The sequence below is a fragment of the Neodiprion virginianus genome, chromosome 5 (assembly GCF_021901495.1).
Source record: "Neodiprion virginianus isolate iyNeoVirg1 chromosome 5, iyNeoVirg1.1, whole genome shotgun sequence".
NCBI lineage: Eukaryota > Metazoa > Arthropoda > Insecta > Hymenoptera > Diprionidae > Neodiprion > Neodiprion virginianus.
Window position 1 is genome coordinate 28,227,120 of NC_060881.1, and position 23,342 is coordinate 28,250,461.

Genomic DNA, 23,342 nt, shown 5'->3' on the forward strand with positions numbered 1-23,342 from the left:
GCCGAAAAATTTTTGGTCTCAGATCCGATTTGCATGACCTTCTCTCGACTAATTAGACACCCAGGAACTCAGAAAACGCAGCAAAAAGAGCGTGGGATCAACGGGAGAGAAATGACGACGAAAAGATCACCAGCTGAAAAATGTGAAAAACTCAGGTTCTGGTTTTCTGCCTGTAACTTTTCATCCGTTGCTCGCAGCGTATTGGGACTGCGCCCAATCGATTTCTCTCGCAAAATTACGTCCGAATAGTGCACGAAAGAATTTATTCCAGCACTTTTCAAAATCGCGAAAATTTTCACCAAAAATACAAAGGGGTTAGCCTTACTTATTTTTGGGCCGAAAAATTTTTGGTCTCAGATCCGATTTGCATGACCTTCTCTCGACTAATTAGACTCCCAGGAACTCAGAAAACGCAGCAAAAAGAGCGTGGGATCAACGGGAGAGAAATGACGACGAAAAGATCACCAGCTGAAAAATGTGAAAAACTCAGGTTCTGGTTTTCTGCCTGTAACTTTTCATCCGTTGCTCGCAGCATATTGAAACTGCGCCCAATCGATTTCTCTCGCAAAATTACGTCCGAATAGTGCACGAAAGAATTTATTCCAGCACTTTTCAAAATCGCAAAAATTTTCACCAAAAATACAAAGGGGTTAGCCTTACTTATTTTTGGGCCGAAAAATTTTTGGTCTCAGATTCGATTTGCATGACCTTCTCTCGACTAATTAGACTCCCAGGAACTCAGAAAACGCAGCAAAAAGAGCGTGGGATCAACGGAAGAGAAATGACGACGAAAAGATCACCAGCTGAAAAATGTGAAAAACTCAGGTTCTGGTTTTCTGCCTGTAACTTTTCATCCGTTGCTCGCAGCGTATTGGGACTGCGCCCAATCGATTTCTCTCGCAAAATTACGTCCGAATAGTGCACGAAAGAATTTATTCCAGCACTTTTCAAAATCGCGAAAATTTTCACCAAAAATACAAAGGGGTTAGCCTTACTTATTTTTGGGCCGAAAAATTTTTGGTCTCAGATTCGATTTGCATGACCTTCTCTCGACTAATTAGACTCCCAGGAACTCAGAAAATGCAGCAAAAAGAGCGTGGGATCAACGGGAGAGAAATGACGACGAAAAGATCACCAGCTGAAAAATGTGAAAAACTCAGGTTCTGGTTTTCTGCCTGTAACTTTTCATCCGTTGCTCGCAGCGTATTGGGACTGCGCCCAATCGATTTCTCTCGCAAAATTACGTCCGAATAGTGCACGAAAGAATTTATTCCAGCACTTTTCAAAATCGCGAAAATTTTCACCAAAAATACAAAGGGGTTAGCCTTACTTATTTTTGGGCTGAAAAATTTTTGGTCTCAGATCCGATTTGCATGACCTTCTCTCGACTAATTAGACTCCCAGGAACTCAGAAAACGCAGCAAAAAGAGCGTGGGATCAACGGGAGAGAAATGACGACGAAAAGATCACCAGCTGAAAAATGTGAAAAACTCAGGTTCTGGTTTTCTGCCTGTAACTTTTCATCCGTTGCTCGCAGCGTATTGGGACTGCGCCCAATCGATTTCTCTCGCAAAATTACGTCCGAATAGTGCACGAAAGAATTTATTCCAGCACTTTTCAAAATCGCGAAAATTTTCACCAAAAATACAAAGGGGTTAGCCTTACTTATTTTTGGGCCGAAAAATTTTTGGTCTCAGATTCGATTTTCATGACCTTCTCTCGACTAATTAGACTCCCAGGAACTCAGAAAACGCAGCAAAAAGAGCACGAAAGAATCTATTCCTGCAGTTCTCGAAATCAAATACAAAGGGATCAAGGTTTCCTTATAGTTGAGCGGAAACGTTTCCGTACTGAATTGATTCAAATACCCGTTTTCAGACCAATTGAACCTGAAGCGCTGCCTAAAGGTATTTGTAGCACCATTGCATCAGCGTCCGAGGAGATAGGAAGAAAATATGGAGAAATGCATTTAGGTATTAGTATTTTTATTCGAGGTCACATAAAATACTATCAATACAATATTATTACATACATCTAGTATTTTGCAGAGGTGCATTGCACGTTCACGCAGTTCCGAACCGAAACTGCGCTTACTCACTACAATAATTACTTTGTCAGTCAACATTGTACATTTTCTCCTGTCTGCAATGCATATTGCAGTTTCACCCCATATACATATAGTAGTTAAACTTATCATGTAATGTTCGTTCAATGTATTGCATTTTTTTCATGTTACGAAATGCAATACTATTGGACATATTCAACTAAGTACATCAGTTTCTAGGTTATATCATCATAATATTATGTGTAATATATTACTATCAGTATAATGTTTTACTATATATAACATATTTTAATCACTCCATTCGGAAATTTGGCAAGGTAGTATGTACCGGCACCACTTTATTTGTATTTCAATTAAGGCATATTGAATAAACTCGAACTGAACCTTTGTACCTCTGAATTCGTGATTTTCTCACACCCCTTCGAAAACCCAGTGCAAACTTGTTGTTTTTCAGCCGTGAGTTGTGATTCGTTGTTCGCAGCGTGTCAAGACTGTGCGCAATGGATTACCCTCGAAAAATTACGTCGATATAGGTTATGGATGAATCGATTACAGCGTTTCTCAAAACCTGCGGAAAATGGACTGAAAAAATCCAAAGGGGTTTGTCTCACTGTTTTCGCGGTATTTAGAACTCGAAAAATTACCGTCTCAGAATCGATTTTCAGGAAAAATACTTCGCGACCAACGCACGATCAACAGCTGAGAAAATACGAGGAAAATACAATGCTGCGATTGTTTTGACGTATAAATTCGCGTCATATATCTTGATAGATTTTGACATTCCAGCACAAAGAGATCATATTTTTGCAAAACAAATTGGTCACACCGAACAACAAAATCCCGTTCTTCCACTTGTCTGGATCGTCAGATTTATTTTCAACAATCTTATTCATTTCGAGATTCCTGCGCTATCATAACCTGATTTTGAAAACGGTAAACGTGTCGCTTGTACAAAGTAAAATGTGATACAAAAACTTGGAGTTCGAATTGAATCAGAATGTCGTCAAAGAAAATCGCGAGGCATAGTATTGAGAAAATGACCCATCGATCGGATTCTACCAATTTTATTACGTCTAAAAATACCGAACCAGAAATCGAGATCGCGGATCATCTTGCGGATAATGAAAGGCCTTTGCGCACTGTGATTATGTTACATGCGGAACCAGTCTGGGTCGCAGTTATCCTCGTGACGATAGTGGCGGAGTTTCAAATCATATTGTACTGCGTAACCTTCAGAGGATTTCTGCTGGATATCACAATGGAGCCCAGGAGTACACCCTTGGTTCGCATGTTTCATTTCAATCCGGCTCTCTTAGTCTCTTTCAGCAGCTTTATTCAGAAAATCGGTTCTGCTTCTAATAGCAACATGTCTCACATCGTGTTCTCACGCATTTAAGCAACCTTATGTGATGATGATGGAGGCTTTGTACTGTGCCGACTTCCTCTTGGCGTTGTCGTACAGGACTTGGACCTCGATATCTGTTGTATCAGGAATCCAGCCACGAAAAAGACTCGGGCTACTACTAGACGTCGTATCTTTAATACCCGTCGACGCATTCCTTTGGTATGGCTCAGACTTGGCGCTCACAAATCCCGGAGTCTTCCACTTGTGGTCCCTCAACCATTTGATACGAATATACCGTCTTTATTTGTTTTTCGGTATACATTGGCCAACCTCTAAACTGTGTTCATTACTTGCCGAGCATTATCTTTTAGAGGGTATGCTAGGCAGGAATCTTCAGTAAAAGATTCTAAAACTATTTTTAGGAAAATCCACGAATGGTATCACTTGGGTTTCCATTCAGATCCATTTGGTGCAAGTCCTAACCATTTTGCTGGTAATTTCGATGCTCGCTGTTGTGATAATGTTCAAGTGGCGGATTGACATTGAAAAGGAAGAATACGGGTGGTTGCAGAATGTAGTTGATCGTTTGGAGCCGAACAATTACAGGTCCAACGACTGGTTTTGGATATCGTTCTACGTGATCATCGGTCACGTATCTTCGCACGGGCAAGTCGTTGCATTTTGTACTTTATATTTGCAGTATTAACCTGAGAACAGACATATCATAATTTGAATTTACTTCAGGACCATAGAACTGCCCGTCTCGACCGATCATGTGCTTTTTGCTGTCTTTGCAATGATCGGCGCTCTTGGTATTCGTTCACTCCTGCTCGCCTATATGGTCGATATCATTCAACGGAGAGACTACGCCAAGAGTATTTTCACGCTGAAGAGATCGATTTTGGACGAGCTCATGACGGTATTAGTAGATTTCACTGAACGGAATTAATTTTTTTTATATGGTTAGATAAAGGATATCAACGGTAGCTTAAAAATAAAAAAAACGGATTATATTTATTGACAAGGAACGTGGCCGCCATGTAATAGGCAGCTTAATATACGTTGGAGTGTTTCGGTGCCGTTGAGTAAGGCGCGTTAAAGTTTAAGGTTGACGTTTTAAGTCCGCAGTAACGATTCAGACGCGTCATCAGATCCACAAGTACTATGATTCGTTTTGGGAAACAGAGGGTGGTCAGAAATTCCGGATCAGCGATTTCATCATGTATCCATTGATATTCAAGGCTGAATGCAGTCTGGAGCTGTCGTGGGCTACCTTCAAACACGTCAGTATCTCAATCAGTTAAAATAACAAAATGACAAGTCATAATTAGAAATGAAAGCTTACTATTGTATGTGCTGAAAATAGTCTAAGCTGTTTCGCCACATGCCGGTGCCATTCCTCAGGAACGTGTCGTTGTTGTGCGAGCGGAAATTCGTCTCACCGGGTGACTATATCTTCAGAAAGTTCGATATCAAGGATCGGCTTATTTACATCGTGAGTGGAAGTGTCCACGTACTCTCAGAAGAGGACAATGAGACTCCAATCCTTTCATTTTCCGGTGGGACGATTTTCGGTATGTAGGTTTTCTCCCTTTTCAATTCTCTTCGTTCTATCGAGTCAAGGTTTCACTAACAATTCCGAACCGCACAGGTGAAATCGCACTCCTAGCAAGCTACAGGAGTGGCGTTAGCGTCCTAGCCTGCACCCCTTGCGAACTGAACGTTCTCGAGCGTAACAAATTTGCTAGGATAATAATTCCTAGCTATCCAGAAATGTGGAGTGAGATTACATCGGTGATCGATACGCGTCTAAAAGGTGCAAAGTTTATGACGGAACTTGGTGTTTATTTGCAGAAAAACCAAAATGTCATGTTAGTACGGCCGCTACATTAATTATTGCATTGAATACCCCTAACGGAATCCAAATCGCGCTCTCTCTATTTCGCTTGAACTTTATCTCCAATTCCACATTTTATTCCAGACAAAATAATCGTAACACCGACGTTGCTTGGCTCAAAACAAGCCTCAGCGCTCTTCAGGGTGCGCAACGAGTCGATGGAGGCATCAAAGAAATGAAGAAACGAGCAAATCTTATGGAGCAGGTCTATGCCTCTACGGATATTCGGTACACCTTCATGTACCTGGATACACTCGTGCTGTCCGATGTACGATTCGTTTAGCTTCGCTTCGAAGGCTGGCGCAATACAAAGGAAGCCCGAATATTCATTGAATGAAAAATGAAACATTGATCTTCTTTCCTTATTAACTTCTAGAACATAGCTCTGACCTCGGATGCCGTGTTTTTGCAATCTTCAAAGTGCCCATGGATATTGAAGCCTGGCTCTCCGGTGCTTCAGCTGTGGGATACGATCGTTTTAATCTCTACAATAACGTTATCTTATACACGTGAGTTCGAGCAAAGTAGCTCAGATAGTACGCAGTATTGCAGAAGCATTTGTACAGTATTTTTACCTATACTGCATCACCGTTTACAATATTGCGAGAACATTGCACGGTGTATTTAAAGTATTGTAAAGCTAGCAAAATTAAGTTGCTGCAACTTTTATACAGCATTAGGAGCTGTATGAGAAAAAAAGTTGATGACATGAGTGTAGAGTGTAGCAATAGCTCAGTTAATAATTTTCATGTACAGTTACGGTAAGTATAGCTTTTCAAGAGTTTGAGACGGACGTCGTTCACGCTTGGACCATTTTTATCGGTCTTGTACTGACAGCCGACTTGTGGGTCGTTCTTTGCACCGCCATACAGAAGAACGATCGGAGTACGTATGTACCTCTTTCGCAATTCAAGTTTCTAGATGGTCTATGAATTACTGAACAAGAATGAGTCTGCAAAGGCGCCTCGCTTAATTTAAAATAATGATTATTATTCGTAGTTACCATTATCAAGGTGTCACAGATCCTTAAGATTCGTCTCCACGACTGGACTTTTTGGTTTGATCTTGTTGCCGCCGTACCTTGGACGGTTCTGGTGAGTGCCATGCCTGTTGAATACAGTTTCTTGGGATTGTTGAAACTGCTTCGAATGCTGAAATTATACAAGGTACGAAGTATGGTTTGAACAGAAAAACTAAAACAGCGTAAGAAACCTGCTGTTTTTTCAATTACCGGTAACAGTAATGCTTTCATGTCGAGTTACAGTTAGAGATCATGTTTACGAGGATAGAGAACTCTCACAAGATATCACTGGTCGTTCTTCGAATGGTGAAATACAGCCTCTACGTTATTCTGATCAGTTTCTTCTTTACCGGCATGCTCTTGTTCTCAACTTGCCCCGCCAGACTCGGAGTCGATTCTTGCCCTCCGACGTCGTGGATTTCGACCGCTCTAGCCGGTGAGTCGGATCTGCTGTATACTTGCAGAGCAGATGAATGTTTATCCGATTGAGCTCGATTTTTGACAGGTCATGAGCAGCTGACTCACAAAGTGTTCAGTTACTCGTTATTGGTCGTCCTTCAGATAGTGCTCGGTATTGGAACGCCTATAGCCAGGCCAGGGTCCTCGATGGAATGTGCATTCTGGGTGATCCTGATGATATTCGGCGCCTTATTGTACATATTTTACATGGCATCATTAACGTCTGTCCGTATTCTAGGTAAGGTCAAATTAAACCTTAGTAGAAGCAATCCGGTAACTGGTAAAGCTGTTCAATTTGTCCACAGGGCAGGTTATATATGCCCGCCATTACCATCTTAGTCAGGCTATTCACTATCATTTAAACAAGACCACGGTACCAGAGGCCTTGAAGAAACGAGTCGACTCGTATCTTGAGACAGAAATGCGATACGACAGGGGCTACAGAGTGGTGACCAACGAAGATGTGCTAAGCACACTGTCACCAGAGATGTCTGCGAATTGGAAATACGAGAGATTCAACCGTCTGATAAGTAACGTGCCTCTCTTCACGGAGATGGATCAAGGTATGAAGAATATCTGCAATTTCATGAACGCGAAAGCGACTGGTACTCGTTTTTCTGAGGCAGGATTCATCCGGGATATCTGCTCCATTGCTTCGATCACTGTTCTTCCTCCGAGGGAACTTCTTTCCTACGGTGGGCGGCATTGCACGGAGATGTATATAATCGAAAAGGGCTACTGTGAGATGATTCACATGGAACCGTCCATCCCCCATCGCAAGGTTGGCCCTGGGACGTCTATATACGTTCTTGAAATGTCTCTGCAGCTCCCGGTTGTCCATACGGTGGTCACCTCCACTTACGTGTCGTTCCTCACGATAAGCCGAAACGATTTTCTCCGTGTATACAGCAACTTTCCCGAAGAGAAGTTCGAGTTCGACCAGCTACTGGCAGAATTTCATCGAATGGAGGTGAGTGCGGATTGATTAAAAACGTTTTCGTACTCGTTGAACAGTTATCATTGACATTTTGGTCAAATAGCAAGTTCTGGAACTGCGAGAGCAGGCCAAGGAGCAACCGGAATTCGTCGAGGTGCTCCATACGGTGCGCCCGCCAATTCCATCCTTCACTTTCTTCGTGTACACCATAAATAAAGAAGATCCTGAATACTATGTGATCAGCGAGCCATTTGAGCGGCTAAAAAACTTCAAATTCCTCAAGTGAGGGATTCGAGGATCTGTGATTCGAGATGCAAATGACTTATCGGACACTTTCTTACCAGGTGGTGTCTCCTACGTCTGACTATTCGTCCGGACGGAAGGTTTCTGAAATACTACGAGGCTCAGAGGTGCATTTGCGCTATTATGACCACAATTTTGTATACCATGCGAATTATCGTCCAGGCTAGTGATTCAAGAACATTCATCACCCGGGTAATCACCTTTTTAAATATCGCTGCCCTCTTGGATATCTATGTCAGAATGCACGTAGGGTACTTCAACGAAAAAGGGTTATTGGTCACGCATCCACTGTCCACTGCTTCGCAGTACATGACGACATCGATGTTCGTCGACCTCCTCGGCCTACTTCCGTTCGAGCAGCTGATCCTGCGGAAGATGATGTAAGTTAGTGGACGACTGGAAAATGTCACACGATTGAATTTTCACTCCACAAAATTCGACGTTTCCAGTATCGCTTCTATATATATTCTGACTCTAAAATGTCCGCCAGCTCCTCCAAGGATCTATTTTTCTTCTACCTGACGAGAGTTCTCCAACTTCACCGTGTCATTGGAGCTGTAAACTATCTCCAGGAAACAGATTCGTGGTCCAAGGTCATAAAGTATGGGAAGTTCTTACCCATTCTTCTCCTGATTGCGCACATTTTCGCTTGCGTAGTCCTCTACACCAGCTGTATCTTTGATGCAAAATACGAGGACACTGCGGAGTTTAAGGCAGGTCTTCGGTGCCCACAGTGGCACAGCTTTATTGAAGCGAGTTAGTGAAACCCAAAATTTTCCAAAATAATCTATAAAGCTGCTGCGACTTCATGGCGGTAGTAAGATCAGTAATTTCTGCGATTTGACTACAAAGGTACCAAATACAAGCTCACCGATTGGATAGTTTACCGAAGATCATTATACATTGCTGTTAGTACGCTGACGCGCGTCGGCGTCGAAGAGTTACAGATCAAGACACCGTCGATGATGAACGTGTTTTACATAATGTCAGCAGTAACGTTCACGGTTCTCCTGCTTCTGATGGGCCAGGTAATGGCTGATTCGGCAATACGAGACGTCGAGTTGACGGCCTACCAAGACCGGATGACAACGTTGGTCAACTTCATGAACAACAAAAAGATCGGCCCTGAACTACACGAGTACGTCTAGGTTTCTGGGACTCGTCGCAACTATGGCAAAATGCATGTATAGTCTCGATCGCGTTCCGATTCTTACAGCGAAGTCATTTCCTACTTCGAGCTCGCTTGGAGGCACAAACGAGGCCAGTCCGTCGATCGGCTCTTTGGCGCCTTCCATCCCGCCCTTCGAGAGGACGTACTCTGCGCTTTGTACAGCGAATGCTTGTCAAAGGTACATTTTATAATGGATTAGAAATCACGTGTCGTCTAGCTACGGATGATCTTGTGGTCTTCAGTGTCCCGGATTGGCTGACGCGAGCGAAACCTTCTATCGATACCTCCTGATGCACCTTAGAGGAGTCTGGTTTTATCCGAACGGTTCGGTCATTGTGCACTACAACGACGTCGTCGATCTTGTCTGCGTTATTCACACAGGCAGCGCCGAAGTCGTAGCCCCGGATGGATCCTACGTAACGACACTGGGACCAGGCAGGTATAATGACACTGTATAGACGCGTGCTTGTAATTTACTTCTGAAGATAATGATAGGTAATTTAGTGTTTATGGGAACTTGATCGGGTCGACCACCGTACGAATGCCTGTAAGTATCGTCGTCACGGCCCATATGGAAGCACTAATTTTTGACGCCGATGAATTTTATCGCGCCTTGACCATTCACCGTAAGGCTAAGCATATTTTCATGAATGCCATGGAACTCAATACCGACTACATTTCGGCCAACTTTGACGACCAGGTGGTCGTCGTTACAACCGGGGATTCATCAACCGACGAACAATTTTACAAGGTTTGTTGCACCTTCCGTGAAACTGTGCAGCTAGCGGGCTTCCTTATTGTTATGTCCTACCTTTTTCCTTGCTGCCTTGCTTCTCTTCCGCAGGGCACGAGGCTATTTGGATTTCTTCGTTTTTTGAGCATGAGAGTCGTCGATCCAAATTGGCTACCAATAGTCCTCTGGGATCGAAACGTATTGTTTTTTTCCTATTACTTGAGCCCATGCGCGATCATCTATCAAATTGCTTACGGTGAATTCAACATATACTGGATTAGTTTCCAGTACTTTACTGATTTCTTGTTCCTCGTTACGATGTACATCAAGGCCAACAGCGCTTTTGAGGATAAATCTGGTAACGTTGTCAGAGACAAAAGACGTATATGGATGAGGTGAGTTTATCCTAGTAAAGGACCAGCGAGAAATTATCGCCAAAGTAACAATGTTTCAACAGCAATGAAACACCGTGTAATTTTAAAATGGGTACCATATCATAGCGTAAACTATGTAATTCTGTCAAGGTTCGTTAAATCTCCGATGGGTTTTTACGCTCATCTGGCATCAGTCGTTCCTATCGAAGTGATATCGTTTACTTTTCGGGATAGAACAATGCAAAGACTGTACGCGACCTTGCGTGTCAATCGAATTCTCAGACTGGTGAGTACTTTTGGAAAGTAACGCTTCAAGAATAAGAAGTTTACGTCCGCTAATTTCGAACTCAGGCAGTAGTTGTCGATTTCTTCAACGTTCAGTGCCAAAGGCTGAACATAAACATCTTCAACATGCGGTTAACTTACCTGATCGCGATACTCCTCTTCACTGTACATCTTGCGTCATGTATCCTGGCCTTTATGACCATCAAGGAAGATATCTACGACTTGGACGACTCGACTCGTCGAACTGTGTACTTTAGCAACGTGTTTCACGTATCTGCTTTGTATGGAGGGTCCACGACACGGCGGTACGTAGAAAAATATGACCAGTATAACAGCGAGAGTTCTGCTTTGTGTCAAACTGCTTGCTCTGATATCTTCCAGGTTGCCAATAGCCAGTTCCTGGTACTACACCTGCTACATCCTGATGCTAGAGATCATAATGTTCGTTATGTTCGCTTTGATCGTTGGTGACATGTGCGCGATGATAAATGTCAGTCACTACGTGATGATAACGTATGAGCGAATAATTAAGCGCTTTAAAATTTACATGGAAACGTGCGATCTGACTTACGTACTGCGTCAGAACATGTGGACCTACGGGTGCAACTTGTGGGATTTCAACAGGGGTCGACAAGTCCCTCATCTGGTACCCAAACATTCAGACCACGTGATCAGAATACTCGTTTCCGAGATTGCAACACTCACATTCAATTACATTCAAGGTGTTGGAGGCTCCTCGTTATTTGCGAAGAGAGATCAAAAATGCTCTCTTCATTCACCATTTGGAGAACCACCAGATATTCTCTGGGTGTCACGAGGATTTCTTGCGTCAAGTCGCTGACCATTTCATCCTGTTAAACTTTTTCGCTGACGATCTGATTGTCAACGCGGGCGACGTAAACGGTACCATGTACTTCATCGACAGCGGAAAAGTACTAACGATACAACACGATTCCAACAAAAACGCGAAGGAAGACAGAACAGAGATTTTCGAAGAAGGAGATTCGTTCGGAGTATTATCCGGTATCACATCGATAACGATAACGCGACCTCGTAATGATTTAATTATAACTATCGTCCTGTTGCAGGTTTGTTCCCACGATATCCACACAGAATGACGCACCGGGCGTTTGGAACGTGTAAAATACTGAAGTTGAATGGAAAGAAGTGGTTCTACTTGCTGCAGCATTTTCCTGCCTCCCGAGATCACCTTTACGAAATAGCGAGTGAATTGAAGGCGCAGGCAGGTCCGATAAGGAGTTGAGTTCGTAAAATATCCACCTGAATGTAATTACCCGGATAATTCATACGCAAAACTACGTAGTTCCATTCCGCAGTCGGAGGTGATTACCATTAAGTAGTTCCTGCCGCAGCATCGGCTGCTTAGTGCAACTATTACATGTACTAGAACTTACATCCATGTCTTATTTTCTTACTACTGGATCGGGGAGGGGTGCAAAAACTTCTCACGACCGTATGTGCAGGAGGTGCGGTAATTGAGTTAGTCATAGGTGAATAACCGTTATCTCGTAATTAGAAATAGCGCATTAGCCCGAAGGCCGGAGTGTGTTCCGCCAGTTTTACGTGTATCAAATGAACTGTAACCGACCAATAAAAGTATTCGCGATTGCGAATTGAATCCTCAACCGCTAACGCATTCCGCGAGAATTTCGCGTGTAGACGTCCGATGAAATCGTGGGTATACCCAAGGTGTTCGAGCATTTGCAGAACGGAAGATAACCGTGCAGAGCGTACTGCGAGGGATCGGGGATCGGTTTTTCTCCTCTTCTCATCCTCTGCCCTTACCCCTCCGTCTCACCGTTCGGTAATCACCCGCAGCGTCTAATAATAAACCGAAGAACTCTCGAGGCCGACATACGAACCGACGGACGGACAATGCCCATCAGCGAGCCATTATGTATGGAAAGGCAAGCGGCGTGCGGCGCACGGTGAACCGTCAAATTAGTGGATTGATCGATACCGCGCGCGGCGTGTCTGCTCGTTCTTTGTGAAAAAGGTAAAAAACAAAATGGAGGCTGCGACCGCCCCGTTCCGCCCCATGGCGGTAACCCCCTTAGCCACGCCTCAAGACCCAGGATCGACTGGGCGCCGAGAATTTCCGGGTCCAGGATCGATATCGCCTCGCGCGTATTGGTCTCACTAAAATTGTAGAAATTCCAAAATCCTCATCAGTCAGTCGAGCCTTTATTGCGGCCCGCCGGTTGCCGTGGTTCGCATCCTCTCCTCGTTTTCCAGAGTCCTCCTTCGCTCCCGGGGCGACATTCCCCCCCGACATCCGCCCCTGGATCGGGGGCGTGGCTCCGCTGAGGCGTATCAAGGTCGTATTTCCGTTGCAGCGCGCGGTCCGAGGGCATAATGCCGCCTCCCGGAGAACGGGGGGCGTACCCCACGGTGGGGCACATAGACAGTCGCAGTCGCAAGCCGGCCTTAACTTCGCCCGCGTGCCATAAGCTCGAAGTGCGGAGTGCGCCGAGAGACGAAACTCCCCGATACGATTTTCGCGGGGCACGCGACCCCCTTGCGGTAATTTAATTGATTCGCGATATCTGCGCGAAAATAATCAACGGACACTGTTGTACCTTGTATATTTCTCAGCGAGTATCCCGTCGGACACGTTTTTCAGACTCGCTCTCACCGCGTTGCAAGCCGATTATTATCCCACGCGTAGAAAGGCGTCCCGGCCTTGTTCTCTTCGTACCCACGCGATTTTATAACTCGTAAGAGACAGCAGCCGAGTGCGGCAGTGTGATTACGTGCAGTTCTTCGTCCTTTGTTTAAGGTGAAGGATACAAACGCGACAGCGGATCGTCTCGTGCTTTTACGAAAAACATAACATTCGTGGTGTTTTTACAGCATAAAGAAGATCGTTTGAACGTTGAAATTTTCCAATTTTTCACCACTGTTCGAGCACCGAGTACATGGGATATTTTAATGCTCGCCGAAAGCTATCGAGCGTTTCTTTCGAGTGACAATTTCACTTGGGGTCAGACCAACCGCCAGTGTAACGTACGTGCAGGTTGCATGTGAACGGGTAATTAAACCCCCGGGGTTAAAGAATATAAAAATCGTTAAAGTTGGCCGTCGAGTATCGTCAGTTCGGTTGTGACGGTGCAGCGCGCGGTTTTTACTCAGTGCGAGTCGAATGAATCCAGGTCGTGACTTGGCCAGGTTTAGCCACAGTTACAACCCGTCGAAGACGTGAAAAGGCGAGGAAACAAGAAAGGAAGTCTCTCATCAAAAGGCGTCGGTCGTTCAATCACCACCATGTAACACTTCGCACGTTGTTTCAAAGTGTCTCTGCCCGATTACTTCGCAAAAGAACAGGTCGTCCTGCAGACCTCGGCGTGCAGGAACCCCGCGCAATAACCTAAAGACGAAGCGAAACCCGGAGTCAAATTTCACCGTCATAAGATGAGGCGACCGATCGCGGCGGCCGGAACGAGCTGGTAGATCGTACACATCGATTCGGAATATCGTCATCGGCGCGGTGGCGGAGGAATATCGGCATCAGCGGGCGTAGCCGAAGATAAAATGCCAAGACCATCGCGCGAGTCATACGGCGAACAGAAGCCCCCCTACTCCTACATCTCGCTTACGGCAATGGCGATATGGTCATCCCGTGAAAAGATGCTACCACTCGCTGAGATATACAGGTTTATTGCTGACCGATTTCCGTACTACCGCCGGGACACGAGACGGTGGCAGAATTCTCTGAGGCACAATCTATCGTTCAACGATTGCTTCATCAAGGTAAGACGTTTACGGTTGCTGATGACGATTCCCGACGATTTCCTCGGCCGTGATGGCGCACCATTTTTCTTCCTCTCGGCTCGAGAAGCAAGCATGATAAGTTCGGGAACGCGGTCGTATACCGATCGTTATTTACAGGTGCCTGTGTCACTTTGTCTACTGCGCCGCGATCGGACGCTGTGTACAATGTTTTTTTCCGATGTAATTATCTCCGCAGGATACGACGTCGTCGCCCGACGGAGAAGGATCACGTAGGTCCGATACCACTTTGCGATGGTTAAATATCAAATTGACGTTTAGGCAGGATTTCGGGACTATCTCGTTCTTAATCCTACGATTTTAAGTGCGGGAAACAGAGCGGAACGTCGTATTTGAAGTGAAATATGATTCACGGTTTATCAAAATGGTACCCCATTCATTCTCTCAACTTTCTACAACATTATCAAAAACCGATGGAACAGGCAACGGTGACTGATCCGCGAGTTCAGTAATTATACCAGAAAACACTTCCTATGCTCGACACTAATTCCCTCCCGAAGCATGAAAGCAGAAATTGAGCAATTCTCTACCAATGGATCTACGATTGTTTCATGCCCTGCAGTAGCAAACCGAAATGACGCTAGGAGTCGTAATAATCTAGCATTTCAATAGTTTGTTTTTAAAATCAGTCACGCTACACCGTAGACGGCAGAAAAAGCTTCGGGCATATATATTATACGAATGTTAAAAATTCTTCCGTACCAGTTGCCATGCGGGAACGATGAAAACACACAGACACTCCAAAGCTTGAGAGTAAAAATCTTACATGTATAAGATCGAAGAGCGCGATCGAGAGGATGGACTGAAAACACCTCTAGGGTGAAAAACATGTTTTATACCAATGCATCGGACGCATGAGCACAGATCAGAAGAAAAATAAAAAAAATAAAAAAAAAAACAAATAAATAAAATAAAAGAACGTACCAAGGTATAAATTCGAAAGATTAGCCAGCCAACGCCGTGAAGACGAGGGCCCGGTGTGAAGGCGGCTTCGAGGCCTGTCATTATTGCAACCTGTGAGCCACCTGTAGACGATCATCATCCCGCGGCCATCTATCGTGTAGTTCTATTTGTCGTCATCCTAGACCCGGCTAGACCTCGAATCCGTTGGGTGTATGTAGAGACCCATGGAAAAAGACTCGAGAATCTACATTATTACACGCTCTGTAGAGTGCAGGGACTATCGGCCGGTCGTCTAACGTGTGTGAAAGTGTCAAATGAGAGCAGCTGCGACTTCCGATACGCCTCTTTCTAAAAATTTAACCGCTCAGACTGCGCACAGAACCCCCGACTATTAGCACCTAGGAAAACCTGGCTCGCGCTCCGCAGGATTCAGGGTGGAGATTACACGGGTACCGTATCATTTTCTACACCAATTTCGGCGTAATCTTACCGCCGTCATTAAACTTGTGTACCCTACGCACAGACGGTCTCGCTCTGGTCATAATTACACTCATTAATCCTAAATTGAATAATTGTTTATACGTTATTCTCCTATCGCCTCATCTTATCTCTTTCTCATCTCATTCGATTTTCTACTTGGGAAGACAATGCGACGTTTAAATACTGGCCACCATGGAACACTGTAGTTTCAAAATGCGTTAGATGTTACGCGATGATTAGTTGGAAGTAAGATCGTTGATTCAGTCGCAATTCAGACACTAAATGCTGTTTGAAACTGTCGTGTGGAGGGCTGGAGATTTGAATGCTCGTGCAGCCGTCGAGGCTGGACTACAGCGTGTGTTAAGATTGCGTATCATGTTGCATACTAGTAGGAATGCATTTATAATTAAACTTTTCTTTGATCACAACGATGCGATTGTGCCGGTGGATGTCACAATGCCGTTCGCCTTACGGCAGCTATCTAAATCACTTCACGTCGTGTTCGATAAAGGCTTGAATGTATATATTGTGACGCGGATGGTTCGCGCCAGGATATCGGATTACCACTCGTCGTTTCTTGTGACGAAATGCCAGCACGTATAAGTAGGTATTAGATCAAGGCAGCACTGAAAGCTCTGATCGTAGGCTGTAATTCAAGCGACAGCTAGTCACATTTCATTTCGTTTACTCTCTCTCTCTCTTTAAAAAGAAAACTTACGATTGCAACTAGCTGGTTGAATCACATGCCGAAATGGTATCGCATCTGGTGTCATTTTCGCAAAGCCGCAATTTCTGTTCAGTCGCCATAAATATTCGTATCTACTTAGACTCTGCGATCGGTACTAAAATACAGAGAGTCCGCGCGCAGGTCATCGATCGAGATCGGTTTGCGGCATAATAGTATACTGTAATTACTTTTTTGGTCGTGACAGTAGAGCCGCAAGTTCGTTGGAAAAGTGTTATACAATCGCAGCGAATGATTGAGAAAGAAGTAAATCGCCACACAGCGCGTCCGATCGCAAATGTAACAAAAACTTACCGATATGTATACAATATTCTTGGAATCTTTGCTACAGGTTTTCTCTGTCTTCTTTTGTTGTTGTTTCTTCTTCTTTCTTTTTTTTTTTTTTCTCTTTTTTCGATCACCGCTGCCATTCATCCGACCGCTAAGTCCCCGGCGAGAATATAGCAAAAAGCAAACCCTTCCTTGGCATCCGAAATTAATGTAAAAGTCAACGTATCTACCTATTTTGAATTACAAGAGGCGATTTATCCGTACGTGAAGCGGTCACACCGTCAACTGCAATTACAAGTTTCACCGTTTTTTTTTTTTTTTTAGTCACGATTCAAGAGAACGGGAGCAATTTCAACACCTTTGATAATGTAACGCGATTTTTTTCGCCGACCATATTGAAATTACGTCAAGTTTTTAACAATTATTCGTGCAGATCAGAGGAGATAACTTGATGAATAATCGTCAAGTGTCATGACTCACTTCGACGTCTGCAGGGATGATTTTCTTAGTGCATATCCGCGCGTGGGGTGTTTTGTAGGCATTATCGTGAGACGGTCTATTAGGAATCAATATAAATATTTGACATTTCGTGAAAGTAGGTAGCGACTGGACAAAGGATTAAATTCACGAGCTGCAGGCGCTGCAGACGAGAATTGACGTGGAAGGAACATGCGGGGATAAATTCTTCATGGGTTATTTCGCCGTCAAAAGGCTGATTTCAGTTTGCACACGCACTCCGTGAGGGAACAATGCGACTGACGCCGGCGTTTTGTTAACAATGTGTATCGGGTGCAATCGGACAAAAGCACCGGTCTATGGCAGTAAAATAACTGTAAACGGGAGTAGATCAAAGGATCTGCGGCCGTTCCCCCTTTCCTCCATTTCTCGATTCTAGCCAATAGGCATTTCGGTCGCCGGTCGAAAGCCTCGCGAGTTCGATCACTCGCATTTTGCTTTGATGTGAGGGGCTGAGCGAGCAGCTCGTCTCACCAGCCCCGGGGGCTTTCTTCTCTGATTGCGAATCGATTAAACTTCCGTACGAGCTGCTCGAGCAGTCAGAAATACCCGAGAAGCGCACCTGATTTTGAGCCGGTCTGACCCACGCTCCTTCGTACGTTGCTTCTACCTATACAGACGCTAATATCGATTAATGAACAAATTTGTACCACGGCGAACAATCATCACGCTAGTACCGTCAAACTTGTTTGATTCACATTTGCCGGTAATACGGACCCAGGCGTCGCTTCTACCTCGTAAACAATTTCGCAGAGTGAGTTGCCAACGTCCGTACAAATTCAAGCTCCGGAAGTCCATCCATACTCGTTTCGTTCGTTGGATTCAGATTAGCTGTTGGCCGTTCGAAGCAAAGGGTTCAGCCATTTTTCATCTGGACTCCCGTTTCCGTTTTCTTCTCGAACCACTTGAAGCGCACTTTCCGGCTGAGTGTCTGACGCCCACTTTTTGTCTTCCAGGTTCCCAGGGGTCCTCACACCCCGGGCAAAGGTGCCTACTGGGCGCTCCATCCAGCGGCGTTATCGATGTTCGAGAACGGTTCGTTCCTCCGTCGTCGGAAGCGGTTTAAGCTCCCTAAGGCAGCGAAAGCCGAGAGCCAGGCGTTGGCTGAAACAGCGGCTAGGTTGGCTGCGACGAACAACTGCAGCGGGGCCGAGAGCTTCGGACCTTCGATTTCGGACAACAATTCCGGATCATTCCACCATCACCAAGGAATCAGCCTGACGCAGAGGCAGATCGACTTCCTCCAGGCGACCTCGAGCTTGGCGGGTCTTCACACCCTTTATCCTGTCGCTAGAGACCAACGAGCCATCTCCCTACCACCCGAGTATCACACTCCTCCAAGGAGCGAGTTCTCCACCGGGTACAACGTCAAGGGGTTTGGCACCTTGGCCCAGTCCGGCACGACTATTCTTCCCGGCACTGATTCCGACTCCAGGATTCTACCTAAACGACCGAAGCCGCTCAATCCGGCCCACAAATCTTTCAGCATCGAGAGCATCATCGAGTCCTCGACGGATTCAACCGCGAGTCGGTCTTCCAGGTATGGGATTCGATAGTTGTAACCGTGCCAATCAATCACTCGCCGTACTCGCGACGATCTATCAAAGATGAAATTTCACTAGGGAAGCATGTATCACACTTGCTGCACTGGCGTTGTACTCTCCATTCGCAGTTCGATATACGATGCACTTATTGTTGTTAATCTGTGATTACCAGTTGATTTATCCAAACAGTTTCTATCCTCCGAACCTAATCATAACTACCGGTGATTAACCGGAGGATGCTCGAACGCATCCATCAAGCAGTCGTAAGTGCTGTTGTTTTGGGATTCTCGAAGAGTTGCTTCAATTCTCAGTAAGACAAAAAACCTCACGAGGCACGAAGCGACGTTCTGAAACCCATATCCCTATGATTAACGACCATCAAAATTTGTCCACGGACGTTCCTTTCCTAAATTCATTCTTGACGATTTTCAACAGGACAGCGGGACTGTCGAGCATGAACCCGCTCCTCTCGACCTCGACGTCGGTCGGACTTCTACCGCCGTGGTGCGGACCCAGCATCTACACCTCAGGTATGACGACGTCGCCCAGTGTCTACCCTTTGCACCTTCACCAGGCAGCCGCCGTTTACGCCACGGCTTTGGCCACGGCGAACCTCTTTGGTTCTCATTCGGGACTCCAGGGACCCGGGAAGACATCGTCGAGCTCTGCACCGACTCCGGCGTCCACCGCGTCCCTCTACGGCCTTTACGCTGCCGGATTTCCCGCTATGCTTGGACTCGGTCCTGCCGCTCCTATTCCTGACACTACCCTCGGCCTATCGGTGCCCCATCCCATCAGCCTCCCACCGACCCCCACGACATCCCCGACCATTCTTGCCCTACCCCAACCACCCCGTGGTCCGGACAGCTCGACGACCTCCAGTTACAGTCAGGGTCAATCTTGCAGAGATTTGGCGTCCACGTAGTAGCATGACTACGTTTGTTGCGGACTTGTAACATGAATTGGGCGAGACACCGAAGTTGGAGACGCGAAAATGGTTACCAGACACAATTAGGGTTACGAGTGTAGTCCCGTATTTTGCTCGATGCATTAAGCGATTTTGGTACTTGAAGACATTCTTCCGTTTGAAGACAATGGAAGCCCGTTGGACTTTCGAAAACCATCGGTTCTTTTATTTTCCTCCAATTCCTTTACTCCTGGTCGATTTCTCCGCACTGGCGGATGTTCCAACCCAGTCCTTGTTCAGAATGCGATACGCGCTTATAGTACCTATCCATTTTTCTTCGCTCCGGGTCATGTGCGCAATTGCAGTCGTTGATGCTGTTCGGACTCGACGGTGAGACTGAGTCACGTGCAGAAATACTTCCAGATTACAGAGCGAGTGCTGCTCCGTGTTTCCTCAGGCTTCTTAGCTTCCCGATGCGTTTGTGGGAAATTCTAAACATTCGTCAAGGCTCGTTAAGAGATACTTTCAAGGGAAGTTGAGCCCTGGTTTCGGTCCTTCGAGAACTCGTCTCCAGTTCATAACGAGCAATCTTTGAACATTGACTCTCCGCGGCATGTGACGCGGATCAGGATTGGGTGGTTTAAGAGAACTTGGATCTAATACCAGGTAGTGAATCCCGGCGGTATTCTTGCAGGCCAGTTTACGACTATGGGAACGGGTTAAAAATCGGCGTGCCAATTTGCCGGGAGCAGGTACAAGGCATAGAGACTTTACGGAGCGTTAGTTGAGGAATATCAGCAACGCACTGCGATATCAATTATCGTTACTTAGCAGTAAAGCGCACCGGCAGCCAATAGAAGGTTGCACCGCGCGCGCTGAGGAAGAAAAGAAGTAGAGGAAATTAAAGGAAGCGCGCGAAAATGAAACGCAGCAATGAGAGAGGAACTGGAGAAACAAAGGAGGGAGAGAAGAGTTCGAACCTCCCTCGTTCCGTCCGCCCGGTTTCTGCAGACCGTGCGAATGGGTCAGATGGGTTCCCTTGGAGTCTAGTCGTTGCGGTTTACGATCGCGTCGCCTCGCCTAAGTATCACGTATTTCGCGTTGGCCAATGAAAAGTCGTTTTAAAACCGGCACCTGCCAATCACAGGGCCCGATTCTGGGCCGACCAAGGAAAGTCGCCCTCTTCTCCCTCCCCTTGCCCCGACCGTTACCGGCAAATCGATGACCCGGAGACCCTGCGGATTCAAAATATTGTTAATCCTGACTTTTAACGGGATGAAATCATACATTTCTCTCTCCATGGTGTTAGGGTATTCCGTTACGTTACGTGAAAACACGAAAAAAGAAAAAAAATGATAATACTAAAACAACTAGCGGTGATTTATAGTCAAATTGTAATTTAGGAAAATTCTCATAGCGTTCGTGTATTTGTATTATATACCATACTGTACGAATAGAAGAAATACATACATTTTCTCACATTTCCCAGCGGCCGTTCGAAAACCGTAATATATCGCATTATACATGTTTACATTCACCTGTATACGACGATGATAATAATAACAATAATAAGAATAATGATAATAATAATAAAACTAATAATACCGATAATAATCATAACATAATTGTACAAATAAATATTAAGGGTGAATGATTATTATTCTCATCTTCATCATTATCATTAACATTATTGTTGTTGCTGTTATTATTATTACTTTTCTTACTGTAATATGTAAATGTATATAAATATGTATATGATATTATATAAAGTTTGTTTCATTAAACGTTGATTATACAACTGAACATGATTCGATGAAACTATTATTATACCTTTTATATATCCTTTCCAATATTTTTCCGGTACAATATCTGATACCATGCAGTAAATGTATAAGGAATATGAAGTGAAAAAAAAAAAATTATTATTCCGGTAGTTGTATAGCGGAACATGTACTATTTCTAGTTTTTTCCATTAAATTATAACGGGAAAGATTTGCACCCAGAAAATAATTTCTTCAACGTCTGAAACAATTATTCCCCTTCGGGGTTGCATGCGGTCTGAGAAATTATGGTACATATATATATATACATATATATATATATATATATATATAGGTATGCTGCACAATTAGATTGTTAATAAGCACCGCATATGGAAAATGGGCGTCGGGATATTTTTCCCCAGCGAACGTATTACACGTAGTACAGGTAGGTATTAAGCCGTGACTTATACTTGTTGCTTTTTGTTCACTTCTTTTATTTCCAGCGTACAATGTATATTTTATTGCGAAACATCACGCGGCAATTATATAATATTATACAGGCGAAATATCCAACGTATATTATATTCGTGTAAGAGCAGATGAGGGTTGGACGCCACGCGACCGCGAGAATAATCGCGGTTAATTCTCCAGAGCACCGGCAAATCGAGCATAGCTTGTACGCGATTAAGCGTGATGATTATTTTTCACCGTGTTTAGGTAATACGTACGGTAGGTATGTATTTATACAGAGTGAATTTCTAACGACCGCATGATCCGTCGTCTGCAAAAATTCAACGCGCACGCGATAGGATCCTAGAGCATTGACTGTTTGCCAAAGAGGCCAACTGTCTATGATTTAAAAAATTTCGACACTTATGAATTGAGCACAACTGCCATTGACAATCGTAAAGATTTTTCAGGTTGGATAAATCGCGGGGAACTTTCGACTAAATTTATGACGGTTAGTACCCCTGGCAAACAGACGCTCTGGTATAGTAACGCATACGCATTAAATTTTAGCAGACGACGGACCATGAAGTAGTTAGGAATTCACTCGCATATACACGTGTGTCGTAACGTTGATCGGTGATATTTTGAAACCGCTGTTTTACTAGACGTGTTTAATTTTTTATCTAGTCCATAATGCATATTTTTTAGTAATTCTCTGAGGTGAGATGTGGCGGGCGTATATAATATAACGATATCAATTAATCTCCCCATCGTTCACGGTCTAATTCCGATTTGCAGCCAAGATCTGGAGCTCCTAATTTTCCTCGAATAATACCTGTACAACCGATCTGTACGATGCTTCTACACTGTTAACGGTAATTAAAAAGTAATTAAGAATACAGAACAGGCCGCGTGCTGCACAACTCGCGCTCTCTCCCTTGAAACGCCCACGACGTTGCCGTGCGTCGTTCACGGTTAGGTATCTTCGGATCCTTGTAACCTCCCGACAACGCAACCGCGCCTAATAAGCGGAGCAAAAACAAAAAAAAAAAAAAAAAATTAGTGAAATGAAAAATACCGGCATACAAGTGAAAAAAAAAATAAAAATATATCTCGACAAATTATGTTTAGAAACATGACGAAAACCGTCTCTTCAGGCATAATAACAAAGGGCTTTTGATCTTGGAAACTGTAAGAAATTGACAAATAATTGAAGATGGTAATTAAGAAAGACTGTAAGTGTAATTTTTTCTTAAACTCAAGCGATATCTAAATATGCACAAAATAAAAAAAAAATTTTTTTATTGGAGGCAGTTACAACCTTCTTCAATTCTCCTGTTCAATTACTCGATCGGTTCTGTAAC

General features: G+C 44.5%; 2 protein-coding genes across 2 annotated transcripts; both read left to right on the forward strand.

Annotated features, from left to right (window-relative positions):
• The first annotated feature begins 3,101 nt into the window (after positions 1–3,101).
• Positions 3,102–11,854, forward strand: LOC124305621 (uncharacterized). The gene is made up of 28 exons (XM_046765201.1): positions 3,102–3,347; positions 3,463–3,724; positions 3,833–4,076; positions 4,155–4,329; positions 4,562–4,693; positions 4,777–4,984; positions 5,062–5,281; positions 5,392–5,575; positions 5,684–5,816; positions 6,064–6,192; positions 6,307–6,473; positions 6,572–6,764; positions 6,834–7,025; positions 7,093–7,350; positions 7,414–7,757; positions 7,828–8,006; positions 8,069–8,407; positions 8,518–8,783; positions 8,880–9,165; positions 9,244–9,376; positions 9,441–9,637; positions 9,703–9,949; positions 10,043–10,326; positions 10,456–10,591; positions 10,687–10,895; positions 10,972–11,236; positions 11,313–11,613; positions 11,679–11,854. The coding sequence occupies exons 1-28, from the start codon at positions 3,102–3,104 to the stop codon at positions 11,852–11,854; spliced, it is 6,105 nt and encodes a 2,034-aa protein (XP_046621157.1).
• A 1,188-nt stretch (positions 11,855–13,042) lies between these two features.
• LOC124305235 (forkhead box protein B1-like) lies at positions 13,043–21,421 on the forward strand. The gene is made up of 3 exons (XM_046764408.1): positions 13,043–14,361; positions 18,271–18,854; positions 19,294–21,421. The coding sequence occupies exons 1-3, from the start codon at positions 14,143–14,145 to the stop codon at positions 19,781–19,783; spliced, it is 1,293 nt and encodes a 430-aa protein (XP_046620364.1). The 5' UTR covers positions 13,043–14,142; the 3' UTR covers positions 19,784–21,421.
• Positions 21,422–23,342: the final 1,921 nt, after the last annotated feature.

Excerpts from the sequence above, each read along its gene's own strand:
- LOC124305621 (XM_046765201.1), top strand. The coding sequence starts at position 3,102 with ATGACCCATCGATCGGATTCTACCAATTTTATTACGTCTAAAAATACC. Across the intron at positions 4,694-4,776 it reads CGTGGGCTACCTTCAAACAC|TCTAAGCTGTTTCGCCACAT; the intron begins GTCAGTATCTCA and ends TGCTGAAAATAG. Across the intron at positions 5,817-6,063 it reads AATAACGTTATCTTATACAC|TTACGGTAAGTATAGCTTTT; the intron begins GTGAGTTCGAGC and ends TTTCATGTACAG.
- LOC124305235 (XM_046764408.1), top strand. The coding sequence starts at position 14,143 with ATGCCAAGACCATCGCGCGAGTCATACGGCGAACAGAAGCCCCCCTAC. Across the intron at positions 14,362-18,270 it reads TCAACGATTGCTTCATCAAG|GTTCCCAGGGGTCCTCACAC; the intron begins GTAAGACGTTTA and ends TTTGTCTTCCAG. Across the intron at positions 18,855-19,293 it reads ACCGCGAGTCGGTCTTCCAG|GACAGCGGGACTGTCGAGCA; the intron begins GTATGGGATTCG and ends GATTTTCAACAG.